The 27,387-nt window shown below is 36.7% G+C and overlaps 1 protein-coding gene across 6 annotated transcripts in view; it reads right to left on the reverse strand.

The window, feature by feature from the left end:
* COL24A1 (collagen type XXIV alpha 1 chain) overlaps nucleotides 1-27,387 on the reverse strand; it is a 294,562-nt gene that overhangs the window by 231,166 nt on the left and 36,009 nt on the right. For all 6 annotated transcript variants that reach the window (XR_008630306.1, XM_055140321.1, XM_055140322.1 and 3 more), the window contains exons 6-9: nucleotides 25,733-25,786; nucleotides 18,786-18,839; nucleotides 14,981-15,034; nucleotides 2,680-2,724 (exon numbers count right to left, since the gene is read on the reverse strand). Coding sequence is in view for 5 of the 6 variants with exons in the window: in XM_055140321.1 (XP_054996296.1) it covers nucleotides 2,680-2,724; nucleotides 14,981-15,034; nucleotides 18,786-18,839; nucleotides 25,733-25,786 (207 nt within the window). In the remaining variant the exon portion in view is untranslated. The remainder of the gene's footprint in view (nucleotides 1-2,679; nucleotides 2,725-14,980; nucleotides 15,035-18,785; nucleotides 18,840-25,732; nucleotides 25,787-27,387) is intronic.

Below are 27,387 nucleotides of genomic sequence, written 5' to 3' on the forward strand. Positions count from 1 at the left end.
TAAACAAAGCCACTCTATGTTCTGGAAGAAATCTCTAGGTTTATGACAGTAATTGTGTTTACATTTTATGGTGCCTAGTACTAATAGAATGTTATACTCCTATATTAAACTGATGAATCCATAAAGAAAAAGCCAACTATCACTCCTATCTTCCTTCCTTAGCCAAACTATTATCCTCCATCAAAAAGTGGCCTGTTACAAAACATAAATGAAATCTGATTCTGAATGAATTTTCATGCGCTACGCTATTAAGGCAGTTTCTAATTAACATATTCCCGCTGCACAGAAAAATGCAATAAAGAATAACACTACTCAGTGACTAAGTTCTGCTATGTTAGAACAGCAATCAACAAAGTAGACAAATCTTTAGCATAGACTTTATATAGCATAAACATATCTTAAGTCAATCACACCCTGAAATCATGGCAGACATTCAAAGGAACTCAAAAACTCAAAACAAACACCAGGACTTAATTTACTCTGAACTTTGTGATTGTATTTTTTTTTTAAAAGAACTCAGTTCTTTTGAATTTGTTGATTGCATGGAGGTAATCACACAAAAGATCTGTATTCCAACCCAGAAAAATTTAGGAATAGGAAGCCTTCCTCAGTTCTACTTCATACTAATAAACAACAAAGCACTGTTGATCCAGTCAGCTTTCACTGAAAATCCCAGCATCGCTATCAAGAGTTCTGGCTTTAGTTTTCTCATGTGAGCACAGGATAATTAGACATGAGTCATTGGTATTATATGAAATTTGTAGCAACAATATTTTAAAATAAAGGTAAAAATGCAATGTTGAGCATGGAGCTAGTTAACACATTTAAAAAATCACATAAATAATCAGAGTAAAAGAAGTTATAGTTGACAGTAGTACAGTTTGGCAACTAAAATGACTCAGCAACTGTCAGCACCTACTACCAGAATTTGCAGAGATGATCAAATTACTTTTCCAAATGTTCTAGGACCAATTTACAGATATTTATAAGTTTTCCAGAAGTGACTGTCTCAAAAAATTAGTTATGCTCCTCAATGTCCACAGAGTTTTCACAGTTACAGTGTAAAATAATTTTAGATTTTCTCCCAAATTACCTCTTCCTTTCCTTCTCTTATTTTTTAGGAATAGAATAGGAAGCAAAAAATGACTCTGAAATGCTTTTTCCCACTTTAACACGCACTTAGACTCTAAAAATGCACATCATTCTCAGAATAACATAAATACAAACAGGAGGAGCTAATATATGTTATGAAGGAATTTACCAGTGCAACACAGTATTTTACTTACTTGTGAAAATCATTTTCTCTTCTTTAGAATTCACACCTAGCCAAAGTGATATTCTAGACTAACCTTTCCTCTGCAGCGTCTAATCCCTACCAAACTTCTGATTATTTTTTCCTCCATAAACTTAGGATTCTTGAAAAGTTGTGTCACAGAGACTATATTGAAGGTGCTGTGACACTTCACATGAATGGAAGACACCCTTTTCTACCTTTTTCTCAAGAACATTTCTTCCTATAGTTCCCAATAGGCTTCTTTGAGACTGCTCATTTTCCAACAATGGAACCAACATCTTCGTTAGTTTCTTATATCTAACTCTCTTCACCCCTTCGTTGACACTAGCCTAGTGTAGATTATACTGGAAACAAGTGATATTACTTTTTTTTTTTCTTTTTGGGTCACACCCAGCGATGGTCAGGGGTTACTCCTGGCTTTGCACTCAGGAATTACTCCTGGCGGTGCTTGGGGGACCATATGGGATGCCGGGGATCGAACCCGGGTCGGCCGCGTGCAAGGCAAACACCCTACCCGCTGTGCTATCGCTCCGGCCCCCTGATATTACTTTTTTTAAAAATTACATTATGATACATTACTTCTAGGTAGGAAGAGAAGTAACATAATCAGAACCTGAATAATTCCCAAACTATTTGGCCTTATAAATATGTTAATAGAAAACAGCATATATACATTATTATTTGAACAGTTTTAAATTTTACTTTGTACCTTTATGTCAGGACTGGAGCAGTAGCACAGCGCGTAGGGCGTTTGCCTTGCATGCGGCTGACCCAGGTTCGATTCTTCCCTCCCTCTCGGAGAGCCCGGCAAGCTACTGATAGTATCCCGCCCTCACGGCAGAGCCTGGCAAGCTAGCTGTGGCATATTCAATATGCCAAAAACAGTAACAACAAGTCTCACAATGGAGACGTTACTGGTGCCCTCTCGAACAAATGGATGAATGGGAGGACAGTACTACAGTGCTACCTTTATGTCAAATGATGGAACTATCACATATAGATAGGCACTGATGAACATGTAAGTTTCTGAAATTGTAGAAGATGTGTGTGTTCAAATGCATGCATGATCAGGAATATGTATGACAGATGTATTTGCTGGGTAAAAGGCTCATGTTATTCGTGAGATTCTCAGAAGGGCTCATGAGTCACACAGCTTAAAACCACTAATCTGGAACATGTTAGGCAAGCAGTAAAAGTGGGATTTGAAAACAAAAAATATACACAACGTATTCAACTGAAAGTCTGCCTTAAACTAAACAGTCAACATCACTGAGCAGAAAAATAGTACATGAGGACCAGACATGGGGAAAAATAAACTTCAATAATATACCTTCATGTGTAATGTTCAGTGGAGAAGATGCAAGGCTCATGAAAGAAGTACTTACCTGTTCACCACGGAGTCCTGGAAGCCCTGGATGTCCTTTGAGACCCTACAGGATAAAGGTGAAGACATACTATGAAATCCATGTGAGCCAAGGAACTATCCACAGATTTCACAATGTCTATTATCCTGTTTTCCCCACATCAATACAAACTTAATTCTAACTTATGTAAATAAATTCAATCATTTAAATTTGATATATATTAATAGTTGGATATTTAAAGGAAAAATGAATTCTTTGTTAATAATTTGTAATGCTGAATTATTTATTAGAGTAATCTGTAATTATCAATTAACGTAGCATAGTTTAAATAGAGAATGAAAAACCGCCATTTTATAAAATATTGTGGGTATCTAGTAAAGGATCTGCTAGGTTTTACTAAATTTTTTAAGAATCGGTTTTAATTCCGTAATGCTGACACAAAATGCTCTTTGACATAATCTGTTAGTAATTACTAAAAAGCTGGACCATATCCAGGTAGCTTCTCTAATCCAAATCATTGTCATAACACTCCACAAACAAGTTAAGATGAATGAGAAAGGCTGCTCCAAGATCCTTCAGAAGGGGTTTTATAAAGCTCTTGAGGAAATTTGCATAACTTTTTCTCAACATAACCAAAATCAAAATTTAATTTGTTTTTAACATCTAGATATATAAAATAAATATCCACCCCCTCTCTAGAGATAGATAGATGATTGATAGATAGATAAATAGATATAGATAGATATAGATAGATAGATAGATAGATAGATAGATAGATAGATAGATAGATAGATAGATAGATAGATAGATAGATAGACAGACACCACACCAGTGGTGCTCAGGGATTAATCCTAGTTCTGACTGGGTTTTGGGATCAAACCCAGGTCACCTGCACACAAGCCCGAGACACTGTACTATCACTCAGGCTACTAGAAATGTTTTTCAAATTGAATCACCATGTACTACAAAGTTATTCATGATTGAGTTTCAGGGATACAATGTGTCAACACTAATCCCTTCACCAGTGTCCACTTTCCTTCACCAATGCCCTCCCCAGTTTCTCTCCAAACTCCCAGCCTGCCTAGAAATATATTTTTAGGTGAGGGGGAAAAAACGCTGAAAGAGAGAAATGCAAGAAAGAACTACAGGGATACTTTGGAGTTTATTTCTGCAGCTCTAGTCAAGTATTTGTAATTAACCTCCTGTTTATTAGATTTGGTTTTCCATAAAGTAACAGGAAAAGTTCCTATTTTTAAAAACTTCTTAGGATTTTAAACAAGTCTAACTAAATCCCTGAAACAAATTAAAGTTGACAAATACCAAAAATTTCAAATTAATTTGTTACAAAATTAAAAGGAGACTTGTAGGGTCCTTTTTTTAATTTTAAAATTGTTATTATTGATTGAGAGTCTGTGATTTACAATACTGTTAGTGGTGGTTTCTCATGCACATAATTCCAACACTTCACCCATCACCAGGATACCCAATTCCCTCTCCTAAGTAGTTTTTTTAATATTGACTAATACCATGAAAAAACCATTTGAGAGTGATCACTGAGTGCTATTCAAATAGTATTAATGTTTTTTTTAATTTTAAGTTTATTTATTTTTTAATTAGTCACAGTGAGGGTACAGTTACAGATTCACACATTTTCGTGCTTGTTTTTCCCTCATGCAATGTTTGAGAGCCCATCCCTCCACCAGTGTCCATTCTCTATCAACAATAAACCCAATATCCCTCCCACTCCCTCAATCTCATCCCCCCACCCCACCCCACCTCTGTGGTGGAGCATTCCAATTTGCTATTTTTCTTTCCTTTTGGGTGTTGTGGTTTGCACTAGGGGTATTGGGTGGTCATCCTGTTCAGTCTCTAGTCTACTTTCAGCACGCATCTCCCTTCCCGCGCAGGATCTCCAATCACATATTACTTGGTGTTCCCCTCTCTATCTGGGATAAATTTCCCCCAGTGTGTGAGGCCAGCTTAATAGTATTAATGTTTCAAAGAAAAAAATTGATACTTTGTTATATAGAGAAGAAATTTAAAGATGTGTGAATTTTTTTAAAGGAAATGATTTAAGAAATTTTTGAGATGTTAAACATAAAACAATAACAAAGTAAATTTAAGTAACAAGTTCTTTTGGTGCCTAGAGTGAAGACTTGGAAAATAAATCTGTGACTTATTTTCACAATATCACAAATCTATTTTTGGATTTAATTAGTCCATGCTTCCTTCAATGCTAAAGGACTGAAACAATTCTCTTTTCCTTGAGACAGCATAACTTTTTTTTTTCTTTTTGGGTCACACCAGGAGATGTGACCAGGTGTATTAACTCCTGGCTCTGCACTCAGGAATTCCTCCTGGCAGTGCTTGGGGGACCATATGGGATGCTGGGGATCGAAACTGGGTTGACTGCATGTAAGGCAAACACCCTAGCCACTGTACAATGGCTCCAGACCCAAGACAAAAATTAAATAACTCTTAATTTTTGCAACTAGATGACCCAAACTACTGTATACCTTGAAAAGCCATAAAATTGTACCCTTAAAATGCAATCATGTAGCCTAATGTTATCTCAATGATAATAAACAATACAAAAAAACCTAAAGCATCCAAAAAAAGCAAAATTAGTTTATTTTATTGTTTTACTGCCAATAATAATGAAGAAAGGAAAAAGAACTGATCTCTAGTTCCAGCTCTAGACCAACTAGATATACATGTGGTTCAAAATATTTCTTTGTAAAATTACTGGAGTAAACTATTGCAAAACTTCCTTTTATTGCTTGCATTTTGAAATACTTAAACCTGTAATTTTGCCATCTGTCACCCAATAAATTAAGGTTGATGTAAGTATCAGCAAATATCAAGTTCAGACTCCTATGGAATTTCCTCACATGATCTGAAATGAAGATGGGAACTCTGAGGGAACTGATCAGAAAAAAGGAGGTTAGGGTAGTAGCTAGTAAGATACTCTAATGAATATCTTCAATCCAGATGACAATATAAATTCCTTAAGGAATTGACATTTAACTCAAAACTTTTTGTGCATTATTCAGAGTGGTGAATACTGTGACGATTCAATATCCAATCATCAGCAAGGATTCAATATTCAATTGTCAGCGACTGAAACAGTGTCTGGTATATAGAAAGAGTTTTAATTAATTGATGGTACTTAAATGAATAAAAGGATAGATAGAAAGACTTTAAGAGTTACTGGTGGAAAATAGATTATAGCTTTAAGTATTTTTATGTTGTTTCCATTTTCTTAATGTTGAAATGATTATGTGACAGAAAAATGTCTTTGGTTACTTTTACATGATATTATTTTATATGCAATATACTGCAATATAAAGCCTCCAATTCCATAAATTTGTCACTAAATGTCTCATCTATTTCCTTTGTATGCACAAATGTACATAATTTTATTTTAAGTTAAGAGTTAAGAGTTATGATAACACTGCCCACATTGAACCTTTGCACAGCTTCAATCTAAGGAAGTACCACTCTATTTTATAAAATATTTCTTTGGTCTTTGCAAAATATGATTTGAGTCATTATTTTCTTTTCTCAAATAGTAAAAACAGAATGAGGGCCAGTAACTAGTGGCATGAGATTTCTTTTTTTCTCTAAGAATACTGAAGGGAAAAAACAAATGACTTGAAGACATTCTTAAGAAATGACAATAGGGGATAAGTATGGGGGTCCATGACAGAGCATGTGACTCACTATGTGAAGCCTTGGGTTTGATATGCAGCATTCAAAAACAACAAACAATTAAAAAACAAATAGAAAAATTAATAACATGTTTTAAAACAGATTATAATCCATCACAATGATTTTGAGAATTCTCTGAAGTTTGTTGTGGGTGAAGAGTTGACTTACCAATAATTACAATTTTAAATGAAGCTTACTATGTCATTTAGAGTTACTTTACTTTTAACCCCAATAAACACCAGTAAGTCAAAAAAATTTTTTAAAAATAAGAAGTACAATTTAATCAAAATCATAAATACTAAGGGATAAAAAGAAAATAAATTTCAAATATATATACCTTTGAATCATAAAAAATGTTTACTTATAAAGAAAATATAATATTTTTATAATATTTTAAATAATATTTCTATTTATACACAGATCATCATAATTTGCACAGTTGAATAGAACCATATAAATGGGAGGGAAGTAGTTCAAATGACTGAAATGCATCTCTAGTATGCACAAGACAGTGAGTTTACTCCCCAAAATGATGCAGTGCCCTAGGCACTTCTGGGAGCAACTTCCAAGAAAAGAACCAGGAGCTACTCTCAACCAACACTAAGCATTGCCTCAGATCTCTCTAAACTAAACTAATGTATCATTTTGCATGTTTAATTTATAACATTATGAACATTGAGAATTAAAGGATCGTATTTATAAAACAATTAAGAAGAGTAGGTAATTTGAATAGTAACTTATCTTTTCCTTGTTGAATAAATTACAATACTGAGAAAATAAATGTTTCTGTGTTATATTAAAGTGTCATACTGGTTTCTAAGTTTGGATCAGCTTCCAAAGTTATATCCTTTGCATTTTCAATATCATGAAACATCTCCATGAATTCTTCTAATGTAAAAATGTAATTCTTGAGTGTAATGTAACATCTCTGTCCTGTTCAGCACAACTACTTTGCTCATTTATGTCAAAATGTTCACCTTCACTAAATTCCTCCAACTTACATCTAGAATCTTTCAAAAGGCATGTATATCTCAGCTCAGCATATCTTCTATAACTCCCTTTACATTAGATTCTGCGTTTGGATTTCTTCTTCAGAAATCTTTAGCAAGCATTAACAATGAGATGAAAATCCAACAAATATGAAATTCTATACTGAGCATTTTGAGAGGTTAAAGCAAAAAATTCCTGCATTTTTAAGAATAAGAATTTTTAAATTTTAAAGAAATATTGCCGGGCTTTCCGAGAGGGATGTGAGCAACTCTATAAAAATGACATGAAATTAAAAACAAACTAATGCAAAAATATGCTTTTTCAAGGTTGTGAGGTTCGAGGGAGGAGAGGCGAATGGGCTGTGTGGTGGCAAGCTACCCGTGGTGTACTCGATATGCCAAAAACAGTAACAAAGACGGTCCTCATTCCCCTGACCCTGATAGAGCCCCCAATATGCCATTGGGCTACACTAGCTCACAACAGGGATGAATGGAGACATTACTGGCACCTGCTCGAGCAAACTGATGAACAATGGGATGACAGTGATACAGTGATACATTGAAAAAAATATTAAATACAAAAATTATTCCAGATAAATGGAGAGCTTGAGACTGAAATTACATGACAAATACAAAACAAGTATCTCTTCTTAAAGCATACTTTCTTCAAGCATACAATAGTCTCAAGTCAATGTTAGCCCCAAATTTCTCACACTATTGACCCACTAACTGCTGTAATTAAAATAAAGCTTTTATTCTGGCTCACCAACTCTAGTTGTAATCCTTTTCAACTCCTTCTCATTGAGAAGAACTGTGTTACACACTAATTCTCAAAATGGTGCTACTTGACACACACTAGCTTCTTTAAGAACATAGAAATGTTTTTTAAAAAACCTTCTGAAAACAAATATTTTTTGTCAAATTAATGTTATTAATGGCAAAATGTCAGTTATGAGAACCACACCGAGGTAAGTATCTCTGAATTCAGAGAAGTTTTCAAAGTACCACAAATTATACCACGTGGACAACCGTTGTTGGCTAGCTTGTGGGTGAGTTCAGGATTGTGTCCCCTTATTCTCAGCTTCCCCTGCCATTAGTGGGAAGGAGAATAACAGATGGGATGGCACAGTGGTGACAGCACAGCCCTGTACCGGATTTTTAGAACTATATTTGACCTTGGAAATAACCTAAAGTAATATGTGGTCATGCATATTTATGTAGATAATGGTTAGGTCAGAAGATGATCTATAGAATTAAGAACAACTCCTTAGTTCTTTCTTCAGGTACTACTTCTGTTGCAATCCTGATTTTTTCATTTTTCTTTTTGACATTCAGTATGCTGCAGTTTTTTAGTTTGGTTCTTGCTGTAAATAGATTATGAAAAGCTCTGTCGAGTGGCTGATGAATGACAACATAGTCCACTTGCTGCTTTCAATAATTTTTTCTTTATAATTTTACAAAAATAAAGACTATATTCCTATATGATAGAGATTTTTAGAACTAAATAAGTTCATCATCATCATCATCACGTTGATCGTCGAATTTCTTGAGCGGTCTCAGTAACGTCTCCATTTGTCTTATCCTTGAGATTTTAGAAGCCTCTCTCTACTCAGCCTTCCCAACGATGCCACATTGGAGGCTCTTTCCGGGTCAGGGGAATGAGATCCATCTTGTTACTGGCTTTGGCATATGGATACACCATGGGAAGCTTGCGAGGCTCTCTCATGTGAGCAGGAAACTCTCCGTAGCTTGCCAGTTTCTCCCAGAGAGAGAAGTAGGTTATAAGATATTACTTCTGGGAGCTTGCTTTTAAGTCTCTGGATGTTGGCCGTTGATGGGATTACACACACCTGGATTCCTCTGCCGGTACCTTCATGCATGAGGCCTGTCCGAACGTGTGGAGAGGGGCCTTGCGTTCAGGAGGTCTTCGGCCTCCAGGAGCTCTACTCGGGAAGGGGAGGGAAGCTGGAACTCATCCTCTCCGAGGGGCCCCGGGGAAGACAGCCAGGCGCCGGGGCAAGAGACTCTGTCCTCGCAGAGAGTTCATCAAAAAGAATTAAATTTCACAGATATATCGTTAACTCTAGAACTATGGCAATTATTATATTTTTATATTTAGGCTGGAGCGATAGCACAGCGGGTAGGGTGTTCACCTTGCATACTGACGACCTGGGTTCGATTCCTCCGCCCCTCTCAGAGAGCCCGGCAAGCTACCAAGTGTATCTTGCCTCCACGGCAGAGCCTGGCAAGCTACCAGTTACGTATTTGATATGCCAAAAATAGTAACAAGTCTGACAAAGGAGATGTTTCTGGTGCCCGCTTGAGCAAATCTATGAGCAATGGGATGACAGTGATACAGTGATACAGTGATTTGGGAAAAACTGATGTACACTATTCCTAAAAGTCTCTTAAACTGTGGGCATCATGTTTTGCAATTTCTCTGAGTTGTCCTTCCATGTTAAAATGCACTTAGCATCTGCTCCTTTCTGCCTTATCCTCAATATTAGCAAAAATAAAATTTAATTTTAATTACAGTAAATGTTCTTACAATTAAAAATGGTAGATTTCCAGTATTAATATAGCATATTACTGCCTATATTAAAAACTAATTAAAAATCTATTTGCTATCCAAGAAAAATTATGATTCTATACTTGATTCAACCCAGCATGTAAACCAGATCAAACTTATCTGCTTTGGGGCAAAAGAAAACGTAGACACTGAGTGGAAGGTGAAAACATACTTTAGTTCAAGAAAAATAAAGTTACATGAAGTTGACTAAATTGAAGCAATGTAAATAATTAATCTGAGGAAATGCACTACTTGTGAAGGAAGTTAAAATTGTTTTTTTCTAAAAACAAACCAAATTAAAAATGATAAAGGAAAAATAGAATCAAACCACAAGTTTTCTGGAGAATGAAAAAATCTTGTTAATTTTTTTTAGCTTTCTATGCGTTATTTTCTTCTTTTTAAATTGAATCATCATGCGAGACAGTTACAAAGCTTTCGTGTTTGAGTTTCAGTCATACAATGATCCAACACCCATCCCTCCACCAGTGCAAGTTTTCCACCACCAATGTCCCCAGTATCCCCCTCCCCCCACATTCTAACCCTCCCCCCCATCTCTATGGCAAACAATTTTCTCCCATACTCTTTCTCTACTTTGGGGCATTATGGTTTGCAATATAGAACTGAGAGCCTATCATGTTTGGTCCTTTATCTACGTTCAGCACACATCTCTCATCCAGAACGATCCTTCCAACCATCACTGACTTAGTGATCCCTTCTCTATTCCAGCTGCCTTCTCCCCCAGCTGACGAGGCAGGCTTCCAGCTATGGAGCAATCTTCCTGGCCCTTGTGTCTATGTCCTTGGGTATCAGTCTTATATTATGTTGCTCCACAAATGAGTGCAGTCATTCTTTGTCTGTCCCTCTTTTTCTGTCTCTTGTCACTTAACATAATATATTATCCATGTCCATCCACTTATAAGCAATAATTTATTTTTCTTTCAATGTTTCTTTCAGAACTTAACTTTATAGTAGCTTTAAATGTATTAATCTCAATAGCTTTCATGAGTTGTCAGTATTCTTCAACAACCTTCTTGTAGCCATTATAAAAATTACTTAAGTGTGGATTTTATTTGAAGAATTTTAGTATTTTGAAATATCTCCAGGGAATAGTAATGAAATAATTATTATCTGTCATCCAAAATAACATTTGTTCCCTTAATATTCATGGAAAACATTTTATTTCCGTTTGCAACCAGGCATAAAATAGACATAAAAACAGATACACTAAGATGCACATCTAAAAAACAATAGCTTGATGAGTTAATAAATGGGAAGCAGTATTTGAAGTTACTAAGGGCATAGTCAGGAGTCAAACAAGCGTGGATTTCTGCCAATCAATAGTTTTCTGGCTTGGATAAGTTATTGAAGTCTTCTATACTTCAATTAAGACATACTGAATGCAGAATTTACATCAATAGATGAAATAAATAAAATCTTAGGATTAAAATTAATTGGTCATAGTAAAACACTGGGGGCTGGAGTGATAGCACAACGATAGGGCGTTTGTCTTGCACGAAGCTGACAGCTGACCCGGGTTCGATTCCTCCGCCCCTCTCAGAGAGCCCAGCAAGCTACTGAGAGTATCTCACCCAGATGCCAGAGCCTGGCAAGCTACCTGTGGCGTATTCGATATGCCAAAAACAGTAACAAGTCTCACAATGGAGACGTTAATGGTGCCCGCTCGAGCAAATTGATGAGCAACAGGATGACAGTGACAGTGATAGTAAAACACTGGAATATTGAGTGGAATAATAGAAACTGGAATACTGGAATAACAGAAAAGCTACTATTAAGTTTAGTAAACTGCCATATTACTAATTCATAAAATGGGATGGGGATGGGGGGATAATCAAGTTCTAGAGTGCAGGCACTGCATGCTCTAGACACAGAGCTTGAACCACAGCAACACACACTCCCACAGTGCTTAGTGTGATGCTGGTGGCATCCAGCACCATTAGGTCCAAGAAGCACAACACTGCAGGTCTGAGTCATGAAACCAGGCAGGCTACATCTTGGTGCTGAGTCTCCCTGACATGACTCTTGGGTCCCTTGAGTATTCCTTAGGCATCTCCCTCACAAAAAAAGAAAAGATAAGGGTCTTTAGATTATAGCTAACATCTCCTACGTTTTTCCAGCATGAACCTTGTTACAGGAAGTTGGAGGTCAACATAGCCACAAGGAGCTTAGGTTTATCCCGGTCACACCCATCAAGGTGCTCCCGAGTCACTCCCATTCCTTTGTCTGTTTGTAACCACTTGTCTATGCTCTCTTCCCCAAACAGTTTCTCAGCTTTTCCCCCCAATCAGACTCTGTTACTTTGTAAGGTCAGATCTTTCTAGGACACTGAACTTATATTGTAAGTTAACATTGCCTTTCTCCTCTCCTTGTGTCTTTTGAATAGTTTACTTTAAAGCAATGTCCCTTTTGTATAGACACAAGAAGACAATCTTATGCTTTTCTAACTTGGGATTTATTTGGTTTCGAATATTATTCATTCCCGGGCATCTGCTTTCTTGGCTTAAGCCTCAGTTGCCCTCAGTTCCAGCACCCCAAAAGCAGGGTCCCGGCGAGGGACGGGACGGACCCAGGGCAAGCGGTGAGTTATGTACTACCTTGGTATCAACATGTGCCTGGCCAAAGTGCCTAATTCCTAACTATAAGTTAAGAGTTTGGTCATGGACAAACGCTGTCATGATCCAAAGTAATAATGAGACTAGGACCTGCTAGGGATAGGAAAGACTAATCTGGCCTGAGCACTGTAGTAGGAGATCAAGATGGCCCTAGGAGAGCAATTCTATAAACTTAATACATTTCTTACTGTGTCCATACAAGGTGATTAATATTATGAATGCTTATATGTTTGCTGACAGGGAGAGGAGAAACACATTCGTGGGATTCGCCCTTGGATGGGTCATCCTGCTGAAAGAGAATCTGTCCTAGAAGCAGCATCCCCTAAGAAAAAGAACTTTAACCCTATTGATTGTGACCCTATGTGTAAGCCCCAACCCTCTCATGCTGGGGGGATTTATTAGGCTGGAAGAGTGGGTTGGGAGACTGAGTGGCGGGAGAGAAGTAGAGAGAGAGACAGGAGAATGGAATAAACGGCAACTGATCAATCAACCGGCTTGGCCTTCATTTCCTCCTCTGTCTGCCCCATGGCCCGGGCCGCTCCAGCTCGGCGAGTGGCCCGGGCCCGACACCCCCGAAAACCCAGGGGGCAGCCGGTGGTGAGAGCCCCCAGGGCTCTCCTCCGGTAACCCCCTGCCAGATGTTTTTTACAGGAAGTAACGAAAATGACCTGGATAATTCAAAAAATAAACAAAAATTAGTCAACATCATAAACTGTTCATAATTTACTAAATTTTCTACCCAATAATTGGCCTTGCCCTTCCTCTTCTGTACATGCTACAGAAACAGTACATCAACCTCATATTAAATGTGTTTCTACTGTACACGTTATGTTAATATAAGACATGCACATAGACAGTGGATGTTAATGTAACCCAAGCTTTTTATTTGGAGAATTAGTTTAGGTTTAGAGTGCTGTTGTCTTTTTTTTTAGAAACACTTGTTTTTTTTTTTAAATCTGTATATAGTTCCATTTAATAAACATGGTCTCAAGATGGGGAAAACATTCTTGGCGAAATGACAAAGTTAACTCTAATGTTTCAACACTCTCCCCAGCTACTGCCAAATCATGGTAAACCATTCATACTTTACTCTGAAAATTATTTATGTGAAAAAAAATTACATGATATTATTTAGATAAGAGTCCTTTCATTTATAAAGTATTTTAATTGATAAATATTTCAACTAAACTTTCTCTAGGGAAAATACATCTACAGCTGCTAATTCATAATATAACAAGATCCCCAACTTCTATAAAGTCTATTCCTATTAGATAATAATAAAAGCCAGATTTTTGTAGTTAATATAAGAAAAAGTTAGTGGAAGATACTTAATCCATGGTACAGTGTACAATAATGCTATCATTTTTCTTACTAGATTTATACAGATTGAGAAAGTATGTATCATTCTGAATGTTTTTAAATATTGGTAGGCTAAGAGTCAATAACATATGCACAGGGTTTTATGAATGCTAATAAATTCTGCTTTAAATTACAATTTCAAAGTTAATATTAACCAATTGTTATAGTAAAGTCTTTTTAGATTTTGTCTATAAATATTTCTGTATATACAATGTAATATAATCTATATCTATATAACTATATAATAGCCCCTCATACTTTACCTAGAGTTTCCCTCTCTAGGTTGTTAATTCCATAAACCACAGGGAGTATTTTCTCAAAAAGCAGTGATAAATTTTTCTCTCATATGCAAGATCATACTTTAGGAAGCAATAGTTGCATATGTAATCCCAAATTTTAAAAAAATGTAATTCTTTATTATTAAATTTTCTCTGTTATTTGACAGCTGTTTTCTCAAAGGCCTACATTGAGGTCAAAGTCATACTGATTTATGTTTATCAAACAGACTCATGATTGTAAATCAAGATACATTCTGGTAGAAAAATGATCACTCTGCAGTTTCATGTCTCCAGGGAGCCAAAAACCTCAAAGGAACTCTCATATTCTAATAGTGTATAAGACAAAGCTGAGTATAAGACTATAACAATAGTAGTGGAAACATGGAAGGTATAATACTTTCTGATAGCAGTATCTTTTCTATTATTTTACTGGGATTGTGAGGGAAAGAAATCAAGGTCAGCATCCTTTCCACACTTACATAAGTAGCTAATGGCAAACATTTGTTACCTAGCAAAACAGTTAATTTCATTATCCAAAATCAAGAATACCACACTTTGAATATGAAAAAAACCTCACATTTTCAAAAATAGGTTATTTTCCAAGTACAGGTTTTTTTTGAGGATTTTCTTTAATTTTCTTTAAATGTTGCCTTTGTGGTGACCACTTGCAGCAATAGAATTAATTCTGTTAAGATGTGTAATTTAACTTCAAACTAAAATCTTTAGAGTTGAAGTGCTCTCAGTTGCATTTGACAGCCAATATTGTCAGACTAAAGAACATCTTACCTTATCACCTGGCATACCAGGGGGCCCCATTAATCCAGAATGACCTTGATCACCCTAAGAATAAAATCAAAGATAGGTTTAATATGAGAGAACAGAAAATTAGAATTCTCTTGCTGCAGTCTTTCATCTTGGATTTTAAGATCTTGCTGCATTTATTTTTGGTCTTCACAATTTAAGTCAAATTCTAATTCCCAAAACTTATCCAATGTGTTCCCAGGCTACCAGCACCTATCTCTTCCTGTATTGAACAGATGAAAGGTACTTCTCCATTTTTATGCTATTACTTCATCGTCTTTTGTACTTTTTCCCATGAATAGTTTTACTCCCATAGGTTCCTTCATTCTGAGGTTTTCTGTATTTTAAAAATCTTTTTACTACATCACTGTAGATGATTCTGTCCAGTCATTTTTGGTGGGGACAATACAGGATGCTGGGAATCAAACCCAGGTTGGTCACATAAAACGCAAGCACCTTAACCTCTGTATTATCACTCTAGCCCCATAAACGCTTCTGTTTTGAGGGTACAATGTTACCACACCACCCTGCTACCAAAATGCCAATATTCTTCTTCCACTGATCCTAGGACCCTTCCAGTCCACACAACCTGCTACTACTCAACCTCAATTCCAGTGTCATAGTCACAGGGCTTATTTGTATATGGTATTTTCTAGTCTATTATTTTTTTAATATACCAAGTGTGTGTGTGCGTATGCATGTGTGTGTTTGTGTGTGTGTATTTAAACCTGGATTTCGCTCAAGGTTTGACAGTATCATGCTATTTATTCTTATATGTTACTATTTCCACAATTAGTATGCGAGTAACTAAAAAGTTTAAAGGAGACTACCATATTTTCAAACCTCAACTCCCAGCCTGAACCACAGATACTGTAAACATACATATTGAACCTATACTTTGTACAGAGAAGCCACAAGGAAAGATAAAACCATACATTTGATATAAATATGACTGCTCAATTTGGCAAGTTTATTTAAAGCAGTCAACCAAAACAAAGTAGGCTTCCAATTTCTAAATCTGAAGTAAGAAATAAGAAATCAAATGTCCTATAGTTAAATATCTTAGAGATGGCATATTTGTTTCTCAGCTTGTAAGAACATATTTCTCCCTTACAATAATTAGGAGACTAAAAAAAATACATTGTTTCTAATAAATTTCTATTTACTCTAAATTACTTCCATTCACTCTAAATTGCTTCCATTTAGTGAACTCAGTTCTATTACAACAATAAAATTAAGATTCTACGTATATTTTGTTTTGATTTGGTTCTGTTTTGGCATCACAACCAGTGGTATTCAGGGATTACTCCTGACTCTGTGCTCAGTGATCACTCCTGGCAGAGCTAGGGGGACCATATGGAATGCTGGGGATTGAATCTGGGTCAGCTGTGCATACACTGGACTTATTTCTTCAGCCCTAACACATGCACACTATTATTATTCATTGCAGCACTCAGTACAATAGCTAAGACTTGGAATCTACCTAGATGTCCAGAAACAGATACATGGATCATGAAGATGTGCTATAGCATATATATATATATATATATATCAATGGAATACTACATAGCAATAAGGAATGATGAAATCATGCAAATCACCACAACACAGAAACACAGATGGAACTAGAAGACATCATGATAAACAAAGGAAGTTAGAAGAAGGAGAAACATAGGATAATATTACTTATATATGCTATTTATGCTATTTAGAATAACTGGGTGAAGAAACGTAGCATTTTAAAGGTCGGATGCCCAGGTCAATCATGGCCCCAGAGTATTGGGCAGAGAAGAACAGAAAGAATGGAGGGGTGAAGAGAAGAAGAGACAGATGAGAAGCAACAGGAGCAGGTCAGGAGATTGAAGTAAAAAGGTGGTGTTAAGAAATAATAGCACCTGGAGCCGGGCTGACAGTCCAGCGGGCAGGACACTGCCTCACACACGGCCAGCCCAGGCTTGATCCCTGGCACCCAAGAGGGTCTCCTGAGCCCCACCAGGAGAGATCTCTGAACACAGAGCCAGGAGTCACCCCTGTGCACCACCAGTCATGGCCCATAAACAAAAAAAAAAAGGAGGAATAACCAAAAAAGAAAAGAAAAAAAGAAATGATAGCATCGGATATCCAAAGTCAACAAATAACCAGAGTCAACAACAATGAAATCAAGAGGCCCAAACTTTAACAACGGAATGTAGAAAGGTGCCTGTCAAAAGGGCAGGCTGGAGGAGGGATTATGATGGAGGTTGGTTAAGACTAGTGGGGGGATTGGTGCTGCAATATTGTATGTCTAAAACTCAATTATGTATAAATGGAGAGATAGCACAGCAGGTAGGATGTTTGCCTTGCATGCTGCTGACCTGGGTTTGATTCCTCCGCCCCTCTCGGAGAGCCCAGCAAGCTACTGAGAGTATCTCGCCCACACAGCAGAGCCTGGCAAGCTACCCATTACGTATTCGATATGTCAAAAACAGTAACAACAAGTCTCACAATGGAGACGTTACTGGTGCCTGCTCGAGCAAATCGATGAGCAGCAGGATGACAGTGACACTGATATAATGAACTTTGTAAATCATGGTGCTTAAAAAAAAGTGTGCTGACTGAAGAAAAAAAAAATGGGTGGGAGCTTCCCCAGTAGTGATAAGTGCCTGGGGCAACAACTTGTAATACTTGATCTACTTCTGCAAGTCTGTAATACAGCAGCACATTTGAATTTGGGATCTCTGCATGCAAGGCAAGTGCTCCAGTTCCAAGACAATATTAAAATATTTTGCTATGTAATTGCTAGTGTAGTATCTATAGTGTCAACTCAAATAATATAATTGTTTACAAGTTTACAAAAGTGTTTGTAAAGTAATTAAAAAAGTAGACTTCAAATTAGAAAAATTATTTGGAGATTTTTAAAAGTTTGTAAAAATGTATCACATTTAAAATAATGCTTATAACAATTTAATATTTATCAAATTCTCTAAATAAAGCTTCCTGGTTACATTTCTAGAGACTCCATTTGTATTCCTCCTCACTAGAAAATAGTGTATTTCTCTTAATAAAGATCCTTCTCTGTACAACAATTTTTCTTTATTAAGGTGTGTGTTTGTTTGTGTGTGTCTGGAGACAGTGTGATAAAATGAAGGCATGACTAGTAGAAAATTTAGGAATATCATTAATTCTTCTTTTTACCATTTATGGGCTGCTTAAATTCTATGAATTTCATTTTACCAACTGCGAAAGAAGATAACTATCTCTTACAGAACTCTGGGATTCAAAAGAGATGACCTGTGAAATTCTGAAAATGGTACAAAATGGCATTGTTATTGTGTGCATACATATTTTTTTTTTGCTTTTGGGTCACACCCAGCGATGCTCAGGGGTTACTCCTTGCTTTGCACTCAGGAACTGCTCCTGGCAGAGCTTGGGGGACCATATGGGATGCCGGGAATCGAACCCGGGTCGGCCGCATGCAAGGCAAATGCCCTACCCGCTGTACTATCGCTCCGGCCCCAATGTGTGCATGCATATTAACAGTAAACTTTTTGTGCTTAGGACATCGTGCTTTAATCTTTGTCTCCTTCCATCTTAACAGATCTGTAGCAATGGCAAGTAATAGCAGTAACTCAATAAAATAATTCAATATTCATATAAATAAAGTAATGACATAACTTACTCTTTTATTTCTGCATTAAATTAATACTTTTCTGTCATCTCTAACATCAAGTAAAATTTATTATTTAAATATATTGAAATTAAAATGCTTTAAATATGTTAGCATAATTTAATTTCATGAACACATAGTTACCTTTCCTCCAGAAAGAGCTTGACCTGGGGAAAGTCCTGGATCTCCTTTGGAGCCCTAGATAAAACAGTTATAAAACTTGGTGAAGTATATATAATATTATACCACACTTCAATTTTATGTCTCATCATATGCCATACACATTCACTGTCACTGTCACTGTCATCCTGTTGCTCATCGATTTGCTTGAATGGGCACCAGTAACCTCTCCATTGTGAGACTTGTTACTGTTTGAATTTTGAAATCACCACAGGTAGCTTGCAGGTTCCCTGCGGCTGTGCTATCGCTCCAGCCCCCATACACATTACATAGTATTAGAATTATTTTAAATTGAAATCAGAATAGTATTTATTTATGTAGATTTTTTTCCTTACCGCAATTTTAACTGCTCAGAAGATACCTAGAAATTCCCCTAACATACCTGATTCAGGGTGAGGGGTTTGTGGCTATACATGACAATACTCTGATCTTACTCTTGGCTAGTAGTCAGGGATCACTTCTGGCATTGCTCAGGTGATCATAAGGTGTTTCAGGATCTAACCAAGGTTAGCTGTATGCAAGGAAAGTGCCCTACTTGATGCACTTCTGACCTTTAAATCAAATGGAATGTTCTATATTACAGCAGAAGAAAGCAAAAAGTCACTGAAAAATGAAGTACTCTACTTAAAAACTTAATAGTCAAAAGTAAGTTTTTTTAAAAAATTGAAAAATAATTCTTGACTGGAGCTATAGCACAGCAGTTGGGCTTTCGCCTTTCACGCAGCCGACCTGAGTTCGATTCCTCCGCCCCTCTCGGAGAGCCCGGCAAGCTACCCAGAGTATCAAGCCCGCTCAGCAGAGCCTAGCAAGCTACCCATGCATATTGGATATGCCAAAAACAGTAACAATAAGTCTCTCAATGAGAGACGTTACTGGTGCCCGCTCGAACAAATCGATGAGCAACAGGGTGACAGTGACAGTGACCTTTTAAAAAAAGTTCCTGGGTATTACAATAGATTATAACTCCCAGAATACCCAACAGTTCCATTGATTTCCAGAATATCAGTTGTTCAACCACTTAAGTTTACAATTATCGTTGACTCTTCTTCCTCATGCCAGACATAATTCAGCAGCTAAACATGTTGGCTGTACTGCAAAATCTGTTATCACTAATAACAGACTTGGAAATACCAGTGAACAAACTTCAAATTGGTGTCTCTATTTCCACTGTCTCAGATCTCAATCCATTCTCTATATGAGTCAGAACTACCCTTCTACAAGATAAATTGGATGATGTCACTTATCTGTTTAGAACTTTCCTGTGAGTATCCAAAAGAGAGCAAAATAGAACCGAGATCTTTACTTGTAATGTCCACATCATCTGACACTTTTGGCTTCTCTAATAGCAACCCCTACCATTCATGTCACTCGTGTATTCTTCAAAAACTTCCAAGTGGCCTCTTGTCACAGGAATTTGGTTTACTGGGTTATTTTTGTTGCCATTCCAGTTTCTCTTCATTGGTTTTACAAAGCTTGTGAATTTTTCATTTTAGTCTCCTTTCTTCACTTGCATATTACGTAAAAAAAAAAAAAAACTTCCCGTCATTAGCTATTTGATAGTCCTGGGTTCTACTATACAAGAAGGTTACTCTATAAGAAATTTTTGGTTCATTCTTTGCTTTGTTCTATACTATTTTTCAAAATAAACATTATTATAGTATCATAAAATTGTATGACAATAAAAATATATGCTTTGTCTTGTCAGGCTTGGTTCTTGTCATGCCCTCTCCTAAAATACAAGATTTTCTGAATAATAGGAGTATCTTTTGTAATTTATAAAATGTCACTTTGGCCATATCTGAGCACAAGCTAATGCGGTGACTGACGGGAACTTCTAAATTGCTTCAAAGTTGGGGCTCATCATAATAAGGACAAAAGCAATTAAGAGGAAATTTCAGTCCCATTTCTCTAGGAAGATGATGGAGCTAGAGTTGAGTTTGTTTTAGAAATTTATTGGACAAGGACATTCTAAGAACTTGCAGGCTGGTGAATGTGTTCATGTGCTGAGAAAGTGTACCCAGAAAGGGCATGAAACTTCGAGTCTCTACATCCACACCTTGGCCTGTGTACCACTTCTACTTTAAAACTATTCCTAATTTCAATTTTTTTCTTAGTATTAACTAAGGAAAAACCTAGATAGAGTTTCTTTTCCTGAGTTTTCTGAGTCATTCTAGCAAAAATCAAGATTCAGGAAAGAGAAACCCCCATATTTTGTAGTCACAAGCAGTGCTGGGGATCAAACTAGAGTTGACAATATGCAAAAGAAGCACTTTTATCCCTGTACTATCTCTCTGGCCCTGAGATTATTATACACTTAATGAGTATAAAGTTTCAGAATAATCTTGTCAAAATTGAGTAAGGTGAACTTTTATTTAAAGAATGTACACAGGCAGGTGCATGTTTGTCAGTGTGCATTTGTTACAACATGCTAGTCAACCAAAAGCTTACATTCGGTAGACTGGGAACAGCTATAAACACTATTAGAGGCCACCCCAAAGGCCTCCATCCCTCTCGGAGAGCCTGGCAAGCTACCAAGAGTATCCTTCCCACATGGCAGAGCCTGGCAAGCTGCCTGTGGAATACTGGATATGCCAAAAACAGTAACAACGATGGTCCTCATTCCCCTGACCCTGAAAGAGCCCCCAGTATGCCATCGGGCTACACTAGCATGCAACAGAAACAAATGGAGACATTACTGGCACCCGCTCGAGCAACTCAATGAACAACAGGATGACAGTGATACTGTGGTAATGAGTATAATAACCTTATACATTATATTTAGTCTTATACCTTATTATAATATAATTATATATATCATTATACCTTATTATAGTTAGTCTTAAAATCAAACAGATTTTGTTGCTAGTAATGACAGAGTAGGAAGTTTGCATGAGCATCTGTTAATCAGAGACTGTCCAGGCATTGTGGAATGAAGGTGCACACATGGAAAGTACCTTAAACAAAATCACCATGAGTTATGGGATTTCAAGTCCAAGAATGTCAAAACCGGTACTGAAGTTATAATACAGCAGATGGGGCACTTGCCTTGCATATCACCAACCCAGGTTTGATCCCACATTCATCAGGAGTGATGCCTGAGTAAGCCAGGAGTAAGTCCCAAGCCTGCTGGGTATGGTCCCCAAACAAACAAACATAAAACAAAAAAACCCCAAGAATGTCAAAACTCAGGACTCTTACAGATAGTGTTTGCTGAGGGTAGGGGTTCTACTTCTCTCTGGATCTTTCCTACTGAGTAGATAAGACCAGTGGGCACCAAGTCTTTGCCACCTAACAGGGAAGCTGCACAGCATAAGGAAAATTATTTGAAAAGCCAAAGTTCAAAATAAAGGAAAACAGAAACCCACACAATGTGTTTGGTGGGGTTACCCACTTCTTGGGCCAACCTGCTCAAAATATCTTCTGGATTATTCTATTTTTCTCTCCTTTCTTTTTTCTAAATAAAAGCTATCATTGGCTTGAGTGAATGTTTCTCTCAGGAAGACAAGGATCAGACAACAGGAGATCACTTCTCCCAATATTATTATTAAATTGAGAAAGTGTTTAAATGCCTTTTAATTTTGTTTGGGGGTTGTTTTGTTATTGTTTTTTGAGCACATACTTATCAGGGCACACATTTATCAGATCACTTCTGACAGGGTTAAAGGGTCTATACTCTGTGCCAGGATAAAACTTCGGACCACTGCATTTAGCTCACGTACTATTTCTCCATGTCCCACAGTAAGTGCCATTTAAGGAAACTGACTCAATGGACATTCTAACTCCCACCTTCCTTCTCAAGGTGGTTTTACAGATAGATTATCACCATGTTGTGAGAGACAATCCAAACTAAAGGAAAGGGTAAAACATTTCATTTCTAATACAATTCTACCAGGTAGAAACTATTTCTCAATTTAAATATTTAACTCTGAATTTCTTTTCATCTGTGCAGTGAAGAAGGTAGTGAAGTCTATTTTGCATGGTACTGGAAACTCAAATTAAACTACTGATACTATAAATAAAATATGTGTTATATATCAAATGTTTAATCAGTATTCCTGTTTCCTTGTGATACCTATGTCTGATACTAACATTAAGTCAGGTTATTAGTTCAATATTGGCTGAGTATTTGCTGGTATCATGTGAACAACATGGTAAGCACTGGAAGAAGAATAAGATGTGGTCCCTGATGCAAGTGGAAGCAAACATAAACAAATGGGACTACATCAAACTAAGAAGCTTCTGCACTTCAAAAGAAACAGTGACCAAAATACAGAAAGATCGCACAGAATGGGAAAGAATATTTACCCAATACCCATCTGATAAGGTATTAATATCCAGGATATTACAAGACACTAGTAGAATTGTATAAGAAAAAAACCTCCAACCCCATCAAAAAATGGGGAGAAGAAATGAACAGAGGTTTCCTCAAAAAAGAAATACAAATGGCCAAAAGGCACATGAAAAAATGCTCCACATCACTAGTCATCAGGGAGATGCAAATCAAAACGACAATGAGATATCATCTCACACCACAGAGACTGGCACTCATTCAAAAGAACAAAAGCAACCAGTTCTGGCATGGATGTGGGGAGAAAGGGACTCTCATTGTTGGTGAGAATGCCAACTGGTCCAGCCTTTCTGGAACACAATATGGACAATTCTTCAAAAACTAAAAATTGAGCTTCCATATGACCCCGCAATAGCACTTCTGGGAATATATCCTGAGAATGCAAAAAAAGCACAGGAGAAATGAAATCTGTACCTATATGATCATTGCAGCACTGTTCACAATAGCCAAAATCTGGAAACAATCCAAATGCCCTAGAACATATGACTGGTTAAAGAAACTTTGGTACATCTAATCATTGGAATGCTATGCAGCTGTTAGGAGAGATGAGTCATGAAATTTGCTTATAAATGGATAGACATGAAGAGTATCATGCTAAGTGAAATGAGTCAGAAAGAGAAGGACAGACATAAAAGGACTGCACTCATTTGTGGAGTATAGAATAACATCACATAAGGCTGACACCCAAGGACAGTAGATACAAGGACCAGGGAGATTGCCCCATAGCTGGAAAACTGCTTCATGAGTGGAGAGGAGAACACAGATGGAATAGAGAAGGGATCTTTAAGAAAAAGGTGGCTGGAGCAATCGGTCACCATGGGAGATGTGTGCCAAAAGTAGATAACAGACCAAACTTGATGATCTCTCAGTGTCTGTGTTGCAAGTCATAATGTCCCGAAGTAAAGAGAGAATATGGGGAATATTGTCTGCCATGGAGGCAGGAGGAGGGTGGGAAAGAGGGGGGTATACCGGGGATATTGGTGGTGGGGAATGTGCACTGGTGGAGGGATGGGTGTTTGAACATTGTATGATTGTAACCCAACATGAAAGCTTGTATCTATCTCACAGTGATTCAATAAAATTTAAAAAAAAAAAGATGTCATCCCTGGAGTCAAATAACTACAAGTGCATTACAAAAAAAAAGAAAACAAATAATTGAGAATTCTTTTTGCTCGGATCAGTTTATATTTTGTATTTTTATGATAAATATTAATTTGATTATAAAAGTATTACAGGCAATAGGACAGAATTGATCTAGAATTGTATCAGTTCAGAATATTCAGAATATCTTAGGGAGGAAAAAGAAAGAAATACAGTGAAGGGAAGAGGATAATAGACAGACTGAAGCAACAGGGGCAGGGGTCAGGTAGATTCAGGTCCATCCGTGGTGTTAACAAATGATACAGCTAAATATCCAACCCACAGCGTAAATGCCACTGAAAGGAGGCCCAAGCTGTAACAGCCACACTTAAAAGATGCCTGTCAAGATGGTAGGCTAGGACTAGGGCAGGGATTTGGTGAGGAAGGCAATCTGGGAGCAGTGGTCGACAGAAGTTGACACAGGTGGCGGGTAGGTGTTGGAACACTGTATGTCAAAAATCCAAATATGAATAACTTTGTAACTCACAGTGCTTTAATAAAATAAAATTGGGAGAAAAAATGAAGTTTAAAGAGACAATGCAAGCATTTGTTTCTAGTCCTATATAGAAAGCTGAGGCCAACTTTGTGTTCTTAATTCCTATTTGATAGAGTTTTATCACTAATATAGAGGAGCCATCAGTAACCTTAATAGATACATGAAGTTCCAGGCAATGAAGATGAATAATTAAAGATATAATTATATAGCAATATATATAAACATATCATATGTGTGTATGTATATATATCTGCATGTATGGGATATACATATATTCTCATATTTCCAATCAGGGTAACCAATCTGACAATCTGCATATATTTTTTCTTCTTTTATCTATCTACTATTACACTATTACTACTATTACACTATTACTATCTTACAATTGTGTGCCCATACATATATATGCATGCACACACAAACACACACATAGATACATATACACAAACTCACACACATATATAGGCTTTCAGATGAATTGATTCTGTAAAAATTTGAGCATCTATAAATATTCTCACAAATCTTCTTTCAAGTGAAAGTACTAGGGAAAGGTTGGGAGCAGAAATAAATGCTATTTTATTTCATCAGTATTTATTCATTTATGCACTAAAATAGCCTTGACCAGGTAAATTGCTCATTTGTACACTACCAACTATTAGAGAAGTTACCACATCAATATCAAATTTTGAAAATAGCAACTTCAGAACACCAAAACAAGGCTTGCACATATCTTTACCGCTAATTACATAAATCAGAGTTTTGTGGGCTTCTACAGAAAGCAAGTTCTCTGGCAAACTCAAGCAATTCTGTTGAAGGATTATCCTCTGATGACAATAGAAAGCCTTGAAATCCACAGTTGGATAGAAATTTTTAAGGATCTTTACCAGTGTAAAGGTAATCATGTGGTAGTAAGGAGTAGTCACTTACCTTTGGACCAGGTAATCCAGGTAATCCAGGATTTCCATGTGGTCCTGGTATACCCTGAAAACAATAGAGTCCAATCCTTCTTAGATTCAGATTCAAATAACATCCAAATAAATATTATATAATTTCACAAAAATACTTTTTGTTTATAAAATTCTATAACTTTTCTAAGATTGTGACCCTTCAGTATTGGAAATAAAGCTACATCTATTACAAAAATTCTGGAATCTATCATTTGCTTGCTTTAAAACATGGCTTTCAATATTTATCTCCTTTCTTTACTACCCCTGTTACCAGTCATGGCATGTTTGTGCTACTTCTAAAAGCTATACAAAAGAAGTCCCAAGATAACAAAGTATAACTAGACCTCCCTCAGTATGTATTAACCCCTTCTACCATTAGATTTTTGTTTTACCACTCTGTATTCTTTTGATTTAATTTAACCAAGCCCCCCTTTCTATCCAAAACATACTTCAGGTATCAACAAATATCCCACCTTATTTTAATAAATCCTTATTATTTTCTTATGAAGTGATTTATCATTTCTAATAATTTTATAGAAATTACTGCATGTAAGATTTAATTATAAACTGCCTTAGTACATTTTGTACACTGTTCTAACATGTTATTTCAATAATTTATTGCTATCTTAGCTACCTTATAACATATGCGGTTTAGTTACAGGATTACTAATTCTTTAAAAAGAGACTCTTTTCAGATGACTAATGTAGTATGTATTATTTATTAGCTATAACCAGTAAGTTGAATAACCAAAATGCACCTCCAGAAAGCCTTCCAGATTTCCAAGTCCCTGTACTCATCTGAATTGCCATCCATTTCTGTGCCCCTTGATAATATGTATATTTTAACCCATACATGCTATAACATGAGAAGAAATGGAGATTTGGAACTCAAAAGAGTCACTTTGGAGGACGGCCTGACTTTGGGAAATGAATAGAACTGATCATAAAATGGATTTCGTCTCTCAGAAAAATAGGATCCGGTATCTGTTGACAAAGGAGTAGCAGAATGATAGACAGAGCTTAGAGACTAGAGGAGAACCAACAAGGCTTAGAAGACAATATGGGAGGAATAGGATAGGTCATGAAGTCACTCACTATCACCCCGTTGCTCATCGATTTGTTAGAGTGGGCACCAGTAATGTCTCTCATTGTGAGACTTATTGTTACTGGTTTTGGCATATCGGATACACCACGGGTAGCTTGCCAGGCTCTGCCGTGCGGGTGCGATACTCTCAGTAGCTTGCAGGGCTCTCCGAGAGGGACGGAGGAATTGAACACGGGTCGGCCACATGAAAGGCGAACGCCCTACCCGCTGTGCTATCGCTCCATCGAGTAGAGAGATAAAATAAATGCTACATAATAATTAGAGTCCAGTGAACAGTCCATTGACGCTTCACACAGACAAGAGTTTGATGTGAATGTGAGCAACATAAAGTAGCACTTGTGGGTGATTTTACCTTGTGACATATAAAAATCCGGAGAGAAATCAAGATTATTTAAGATAATCTGTGTTTATCTTCGTAAAAGTAACACAATAATAATACTTTTTTCTAGGTCACTGGACAAAGAATTCCTGTTAGCAAAAGTCACATTTATTTCTTTAGTACTGAAAGAAACTAATTCTAACATAGCAAT

Source organism: Sorex araneus, chromosome 5, assembly GCF_027595985.1.
Source record: "Sorex araneus isolate mSorAra2 chromosome 5, mSorAra2.pri, whole genome shotgun sequence".
Classification (NCBI taxonomy): Eukaryota; Metazoa; Chordata; class Mammalia; order Eulipotyphla; family Soricidae; genus Sorex; species Sorex araneus.